Raw genomic sequence first — 8,247 nt, forward strand, 5'->3', positions numbered from 1 at the left:
GTCTCAGAAGGGGCCAGGCAGCCTGCACTCTGGGTGGTGTCTCAGCTTACGTGAGTGAGGCGGTCCTGCAGAATACAGTGTGCTGGGAACAGAGGCCACTCCCAAGTCCAGCAGAGAGCGTCGCCAGCCCCCGGCACAGGCAAGGTGCAGTTAGGGACATTCCCTGAAAATACATGGTGTTTCAGACACAGTCACTTGGCTGCTCACTACTCTCCATTGGCCCACCTGCCTGGAATGAAGGGCGTTGTCACACCTGTGAGGCTCCCTGGGGGCTCTGGTTCCTTGCCCTGGAACTGTGCTCCGGGACCGTCAAGCTCCAGCCACCAAGGCTCAGGCTGCTCCTCGTGGATGGAGGTGGCCCCAGTAGGGGCCTGTGCAGACACTGCCTCTCTGGGGCCCACTAACTCCCTGGGGTGCTCCACGAAGGCCTGGACGCCCCCCGCACCTACCTCTCAGTCTGTTCCCTGACTGCCGCTGCTTGGAAGAGAAAGTATTGCCCTCTGGACCTCGCAGTGGTAGAGAAGGTGGCGGCGGCAAGGGAGGAGCTGCTCCCACGGCAGAGCGTTCCTGTGAACTTGCCCTTCCCAGTGTTCCCTCTAGGCTTCCTCCCCACCCGGCCTTCCTGGGGACAAGTCCCGCCCACCTGGCTTCTCACTCAGCTTCGGCAGCCCGGCTCATGGGCGCTAGGTTGAGCTGGAAAGCGAATGTTGAGGAAGGAAGTTTAAAAAAAAAAAAAAAAAAAAAAGCTGACCCACTGTGTAGAAAAGGGTATCATTTTATCAAATATTGACAATTTCCGGTCCTCTAAGGACAGGCTGTCCCTTTCTGCCCAGCGGTCCCCAAGGAGAGGCGACTGTGGCCAGGCTGAGGGGCACTGGCTGAGGCGGTACCAGATGCTTCCCACACCTGGGAGGGGTTGCGCCTTCCCCAGTTTTCTCCAATTTCAGCGACACTTTGGTTGTTGTTAGGGGCAGGAAGGAGGCAATCCTGCAGAATACAGTGTGCTGGGGCCAAAGGCCACTCCCAAGTCCAGCAGAGAGAGTCCCCAGCCCCCGGCACAGGCAAGAGGCAGTTAGGGACATTCCCTGAAAGTACGTGGTGTTTCAGACACAGTCGCTTGGCTGCCCACCACGCTCCAGAACCGAAGATGTGGCAAAATACTTTTTGGCAGTCCACCAGCGAAGAGGATTCTTTCCTCTGGAAGGACCTTCTTGGTCGGCAGGTGACAGCGTCTCTAGGATGAGGCCTGGAGGAGGTCAGAGCCGACACTGCGGTCCTCACCCACGCCTGCCATGGAGCACGCGCGGCAGTGGCAGGGCTGAGAGTGGGCCGGCCCCTGCCCCGCAAGCCCAGCGCTAGGGCAGCTCCAGAAGGTTCTGCAGGTGACTCAGGCTGTCCGCAGGCGGCTCTGGTGGCTGGGCCTCTCCTGGGGCGGGTGAGGTGCCTGGGCATGGGCCGGACCTTGCCTTTCCCGGGGCACAGCCTGGAGGCCCTGCGCCCTGAGGCAGTTTTGGGCACAGAAAGGAGAGCGGAGGCGGCCTGGGTCTCTGGGCGGTGGCACAAGCCCTGGCCGGGCCGGGCCCTCAGTGGATCTCGGCCTCCGTGAACTCCTCCTTGATGGGCTGCTTGCGGGCCTTGCAGTCGGGCAGGTCGAAGCCGAAGTCCGCCCACTCGTCGGGGCCGGCGCCGGGGCCGCCGCGGTTGGGGATGGTGATGGTGTGGCGCACGCGGAAGTGCACGGCCTCCATGACCCGCTGGCGCTGCAGCTCCCCGGAGCCGCCGATGGAGATGGCGGCCGCGTTGCTGGAGCGGAGCAGCTGCTGCGCGGCGCCGTAGTCGTGGCCCTGCTTCAGGTCCTGCAGGCCCCGCCAGATGGTCATGCGGTACTGCTCGGGGATCTTCAGGGCCCCCAGGTCCTGCGAGAGGCCGGCGCGTTAGGGGCAGGGGGCAGTGGGAACAGGGAGAGCAGGGAGGGCCGCCCTGGGCCTGGAGGTCTGGCCACACCACACCCTGGCCCCACACCCCCAACCAGAGTAGGCAGGAGAGGGGCACGGGGGAGGGGAGAGCCCACCAGGGCTCGGAGCGTTAGACATGGAGCTCCCTGAGCATCTATCTACCTGGCCCTGGGGGAGGAACTGCCTCCCTGCCTCAGGGCAGAGCCTTCCTTGGGCTCCATGTCCCAGCCCCCCGGAGCAGACCCCCAGCTCATCCATGAGCTCCCAGCACCCTCTAGGCACCACACGAAGCACACACATGCAGGGGAGGCAAGGGTTAACATGTGACCTGGAGCTGGCTCAGCGTACTGGGGACAGGCTGCAGGGAGGGCGGTTAGTGGACACAGATGAGGCCACCCTCTGCACGAGGGACAGTTAGGCTGAGCAGCTGGCCCCAGCTCGCACTGACCCTCATCTCTGTCTGCAGCCCCAGGCTGGGGATGGTCTGGGACGGTCCTTGGACCTGGGCCGTGGCACTGGTTGGGGGCGGGTTTCCGGCAGAGGGCTTGCTCTTCCTTGCCTGACAGTGTCTTGTGGTTCACACTGTCCTAGGCTAGGAGCAGGCTTTGTGCACCGCTGGTCTCACTTAACCCAAAGACAAGTCGTGGCTGTTTAATCATGGTGCCTGCGATCAGCTCCCACAGGTGCCAAGAGCTGTGTGGCCTTGGGTCAGGCGCTTGGCTTCCCCGGGTCCCCTTTCCTCCGGGTGTAAATGGCGCTGAACTGGACTGACTCCCTCAGGGCCTTACATTCTTCTGTTCTTTGTGCCTTGGAAACAGCCCATCCCCTAAAATCAAAGGCACACTGGCTGCTGGGAGCCCGAAAAGGCCCAAATGACCAATTCAGCATCTGGAGGCCTGGGCCTGTGTCCTGCGCCACCAGCCGCCTGCCTGGCTGTGCCTGCCTGAGCTCTCAAGAGTCAAGTCATCACATCTGCTTGCCCCTGGGAGAGGGTTTCCAAGTTTCCCAGCCACGAGAGCAAGGAAGAGAAGGCTCTTTGCCCTCTGTTCAGGGGCCCCTCCAGCTACTGCCTGTGCGGAGCGGGGGTCGCCCGGGGGTTACCTCGATGGTCAGGTTCTGCAGGTGGTAAATGCTCTGTAACCCTTGGGACGTGAAATACTCGATGCAGTTTGGACACCCCAATCCTGTTAAAAAACTGCAGAGAGAATTTGAAAAAGGAAGCACCATTAGCTTCCCAGCACAGGGCTGTGCGAGCCCTCATCTCTGGGAGTGGCCTGGCTGGGGCGGAGACTGTCACTGTCTCCCTCCAGCCCACAGGTGGCCATGGCATCCCTCGGGGAGGGGACGGGCTCAGCTGGGGACAGGTCAGTGAAGACCCGGCTTTTTGTGTTTTTCCTCTAAGTGGACCATTTCCCCAGCATCTTCGATGCTCCTAGCCTGACTGTCCCCACCCGCCTGTCTGATCTGGGGTTGCGAGTGGTGAGCACACAGGGTGGGGCAGGGCAGCTGACATGGCCAGAAGGACAGAGGGGAACGGACAGGGTGACAGCGCATGCTTAGGCCCTCGGCAGCCCACACACCTGACGAGGCTGGGGTCGGCGTGGTAGGGGGGTGGCGGAGTGCAGTGGGACCCCGAGACCATGGACTGGGCGCCGTGGCTGCTGCTCATCTCGCCGTTGGCTGGCACTGCGTGGCCATGGTTGTTGAGCATCCCAGGGCCTGGGTGAGAAGCAGGTGGGGCATTCAGGGCAGCCAGGCCAGGCATCCCGGTGCAGGCTCCACCCAGGCTCCAGACACCTCTGGACACCAGGGGAGCCACCCCAAGGCCTTGGCATCACTCCAGCCAGCTGGAGGCTTGAGCAAGGGCTGAACACCTGGGGCCCTGTGTCCTCGCCCCGCCTAGTAGGGACGGCGATGACTGTGCCCACAAGGCACGGGGTCGTAAGAGCAATCACAGCTGGCACTGGAGTGCTCGCCGCATCCCGGGGCCTCAAGAAACACCTGGGGGTGCTTGCTGGCAGCACTGGGATCATGCCTGGTCCTGCCCACATGAGGACCTTCCAGGGGAAGGGGGCCCAAACTCTATCCAATGGAGCCCCCAGCTTGTGCTGGGGTCCCTGAGGAGGTCTTGCACCATTTAATCCTCACAAGGAGTGAGCCTGGTACTTCTGTGGCCATTTGCTGATGGGGAAACAGGCTGTGTAATGTTAAGAGCCTTCCGCAAGCTTCCTTGCCTGCCAAGAGGTGGTGTAGGTGTGTGGGTTCCACGCTCTTAACCATGCCCCCTCCACCGCCCACAGCCAGGAGTGGGCAGAGAGGGCTGTCCGTGGCTGCGCCTCCTGCCCAGAGGGTAGAACCGCTGGAAGGAGCCAGCCACAGAGACACCTGCCCTGGGTCCCGAGCTGGGTGGAGTACCCTGAGCCAGGCGCCCCCAGTGGGCCTCCCCGCCCTGCCCATGGGCCCCCACTGCCCAAGGGACTCACCCACAGGCCCCAGGTTGGGTGTAGCTGCCGAGCTGTGCGGGGGAGGCTGGCCCACCAGCTGATTGACGGAGGGCAGCTTGTTCATGCCCCCGTGCACCTTGTTCATGGGCGAGAGGACCGGCCCGTAGGATGGGGACTGTAGGTGACTCCTGCTCAGAAGCAATGGCTTGCATGGGTGGGAAGCAAGGCAGCCTTGTGCCCACCAACCACCCACACCCGCGATGCCCCCATGCTGCGAATGGGTGGAGACTCTGAGGTCAGAGAGTGGCTTTGTCCTCCTCTGATGTCAGAGCGTGGCTGGAGGATGGCCATGCACAGCCACTGGGCCTGCTCCTGAGAAGGACACTGGCCATGGCGGGGCCGGTAGGCAGGGGGATGACCTGTGCCACTGGAATTGGCCTCTGGTCTTAGTGGGTCATGGTCACTCTGGCCACCCCTCCTGGCCTTTCCACCCAGCAGACATTTACAAGACCCCTCAGTGGCAGAGGCATAGCAAGGGCCATGACCTAGGGTCCCAGGGCAGCCCCAAGTCCCACAAGGCTTCCTGGAGGAGGAGATGTGGGGTGGGCCCCTGAGCTCTGGACCCTGCTGCCTGTCCCTGGCAGATGATGCCTTCTGGAGGGGTTGCTGGTCCTCCTGGCCTTCTCCTGCGGGGTTGAGCCATGAGCTTCCCCACACCGATGGTGGGCTGGGATTGACTCACGGCCTCTGTAGGAGCTGCTGCTGCTGCCGATAGGAGTCCACCAGCGGCTGCGGCACCAACTCCATCAGCTCCAGGCTCTCCTTCAGCTTCATCAGGATCTCGAAGTTCTCCCGGCCTCGCACCTGAGCACAGAGGAGCAGATGCTCTGCCCACATGCCCCAGACCCCCGTGGGAGGGAGGCGGGCGGCCGCAGCCTCAGGAGGACCTGGGCTTGGCAAAGCATCTGTCCTTTGTGGGGGTTCCCCGGCACCCCAGAGGCTCAGGATCCCTTGACCTTCTTTCCTCTTCCCAAGAAGCAGGTCTAACCAGAGCCCATGACTCAGTGGGCAGGTCTGTCCCCAAGAACCATGCCTGCTCCTTGTGGTCCCTAAGCCTCCCTTTTCCTCCCCCACCAACAGATACTGTTTTTTTTTTTTTTTTTTTTTAAACCAAGTATCTCTCTCCTTCCTTTCTTTAAACAGAGTCTTGCTCTGTTGCCCAGGCTAGAGTGCAGTGCAGTGGCATCATCATAGCTCACTGCAGCCTTGGACTCCTGGACTCAAGCAATCCTCTTGCCCTCAGGTGATCCTTCTGCCTCAGTCTTCTGAGTAGCTGGGACTACAGGTGCATGCCACCACCACACTCAGCTAATTTTTGTAGAGATGGGGTTCTCGCTATGTTGCCCACTTTGGTCTCAAACTCCTGGGCTCAAGTGATCCACCCACCTTGGCCTCCCAAAATGCTGGGATTACAGGCATGAGCCACCGGCCCCAGCTGGGGCTCATTCTGGAGCTCAAAAAACTGAAAGCTTACATCATGGAAGACGAATCCTAGCCAAGCCTGTGCCGATTCAATTCACCTGTTGGAGGCCACATGTGAGAGGCACACTCAGGGGGTCCATGGCCACGGGTCCTGGCCAACGTTAGAGTCCTGGATTCCTGCTGAACTTCTACCCCGGTGGACTCCGCACCACCCCACCTGTGCTATGTACACATGGCTTCATTGTAAATGGCATGACACTGGGTTTTTGGGGCTGAGGGGACTCTCAGGGATGCCCTGCAGTTGGGCCCTGCTGGTCTGGCTCTTGCAAGCAGGTTCTGCCCTCTGGACCCTCTCACTCAGGGCTGGGTGCCTCCCGCCCCCTCCACCATGGTCTCCAGGGTCTCTCCCCATGGCCCAGCCTGGGCTCAGCAGACGACAGAGGCGAGGCAGGTCTCCCGGCCGCTGTACGGGAGCACACACTCACCTGCAGGTAGTACGTGTCCTCGTCTCCGTGCCGCCGCTTCTTCACGCCGGGACCCAGGGCGGGGACGGCAGGGGGGCTCTGCTTGAAGGCTGGAAGGCCAGGCAGGGCAGGTGGGGTGAAGCCACCCTCCGGGAGGAGGGAGACCTGCCCCACCCTTGGGGCCAATAGATTCTTCAGGTGGGTCCAGTGGTGAGCAGCCCACAGGGATGGGCAAACCTGCAGTGCCACCCAGGCCTTTGAGGTGCCCTTGGCCACCTCAGGACAAGCGACTTATTTGGGGGCTGCTCTCAGGCTCCGTCAGGGAGGATTCTGGGTCTGGGGGGCCGTTCAGGGGCTGGCCCTGTCCCTGGGGCATGGGCTCGCACTGTGTCCTGCCAGCGTGTCCCCTTCCCCTCCCACAGCATCTAGTTCCCCCCGGCTGGCTGCTCACCACGCTTGCTGGCAGCCCCGTGTCCCCTTCCCCTCCCACAGCATCCAGTTCCCCCTGGCCGGCTGCTCACCGCGCTTGCTGGCAGCCCCGTTCTTGGTAGAGCTCTCATTCAAGGCCTGCTGCTCCCGGTAGTGGTCCTCATCGGCTTTTCGGTCGCGGCCAGGACAGGCGCAGATGCGGCCCTCAAAGGACCGGCGGCCCAGCACCTGCCCACTGTCGGGTGGGCACAGCCAGAATTGTGAGCTCAATCCTGCCCACCCTCAACCTGCCCACCTTCCCTGCCCACCTCGGACCCTGCAGGACCGGCCTTGAGAGTCCTGAGTCACCGTGGAGCACCCAGTGCCGGCAGCGAGTGTTCCCACCAGAGGGAGCCAGAGGCTCAAAGCTGGGAGGCTGCCCTGAGACCTCGCCCAGGACTCCCGCCTCCCTCCAAAGGCCCAGCTCCTGCCCAGGCAGGCCCTTCAGGCCAGAGGGCAGTCCCTTCCTCCAGCAGCACAGCCCAGTCTCTTCCCCAAGCTGGCCTCGGCATGCAGGTCTCCATGACAGCTCCCCTTCTCCCCCAGCCGTGCCTGCCCAGCCCTGTCCCACCTCCACCCCGTGTGCCCGGGACTCACTCCCGCGTCTCCAGGGTGATGATGATGAGGATGGGCCGTCGGTTCATGCCCCCCACACAGCTGCTGTTACACATGAAGTTGTACAGGATGGTGGTGAATTCTGTCCCCACCTGCACACGGGGGAGCAGGGAGAGGGGGTCTAGCATCAGCACGCATCCCCAATCCACTAAGGTGGCAGCCCCAGCTCCATGTCTGGTTCTGGCTCAAGGTAGGCAGGGGGTGCCCTGCTCTATAGTTTTTGCCATCTGTATATCTGTCCACTCATCCATCTATCCACCCACCCACCCCATCTATCCATCCATCCATCCACCCATCCACCCCATCTATCCATCCATCCATCCATCCATCCATCCATCCATCAACCCCATCCATCCACCAACCCCATCCATCCACCCATCCATCCATTTACCCATCTATCTATTGATTCATCCATCCATCCATCCATCCATCCATCCATCCACCCACCCACCCACTCCATCCATCCATCCATCCACTCCCCAGCATTTATTATCTATTCATCTATCCAACCATCCATCCACCCACCCATCCATTCAATATCAGTCCATCCACCCACCCACCCACTCCATCCATCCATCCATCCATCCATCCATCCATCCATCCATCCACGCATCTATCCATCCATCCACTCCCTCCATTTATTATCTATCCACCCACCCACCCCATCCATCCATCCATCCACTCCCCCGCATTTATTATCTATCCATCTATCCAACCATCCATCCACCCACCCATCCATTCAATATCAATCCATCTATCCACCCACCCACCCACTCCATCCATCCATCCACCACCCACTCCCATCCATCCATCCATCCA

The 8,247-nt window shown here is 61.5% G+C and overlaps 1 protein-coding gene across 2 annotated transcripts in view; it reads right to left on the minus strand.

Annotated features, from left to right (window-relative positions):
* Positions 1-1,158: 1,158 nt before the first annotated feature.
* The window catches only part of TP73 (tumor protein p73), a 55,831-nt gene continuing 48,742 nt past the window's right edge, over positions 1,159-8,247 (minus strand). The window contains exons 6-13 of one of the 2 annotated variants that reach the window (XM_017882441.1): positions 7,411-7,520; positions 6,867-7,009; positions 6,367-6,455; positions 5,142-5,263; positions 4,439-4,587; positions 3,536-3,674; positions 3,057-3,150; positions 1,159-1,916 (exon numbers count right to left, since the gene is read on the minus strand). In XM_017882441.1, coding sequence (XP_017737930.1) covers positions 1,584-1,916; positions 3,057-3,150; positions 3,536-3,674; positions 4,439-4,587; positions 5,142-5,263; positions 6,367-6,455; positions 6,867-7,009; positions 7,411-7,520 — 1,179 coding nt within the window. In that variant the 3' untranslated portion in view covers positions 1,159-1,583. The remainder of the gene's footprint in view (positions 1,917-3,056; positions 3,151-3,535; positions 3,675-4,438; positions 4,588-5,141; positions 5,264-6,366; positions 6,456-6,866; positions 7,010-7,410; positions 7,521-8,247) is intronic. The other variant, XM_017882442.1, reaches the window with a different exon arrangement.

Source organism: Rhinopithecus bieti, unplaced genomic scaffold (genome assembly GCF_001698545.2).
Source record: "Rhinopithecus bieti isolate Rb0 unplaced genomic scaffold, ASM169854v2 scaffold_13351, whole genome shotgun sequence".
NCBI classification, from domain to species: domain Eukaryota; kingdom Metazoa; phylum Chordata; class Mammalia; order Primates; family Cercopithecidae; genus Rhinopithecus; species Rhinopithecus bieti.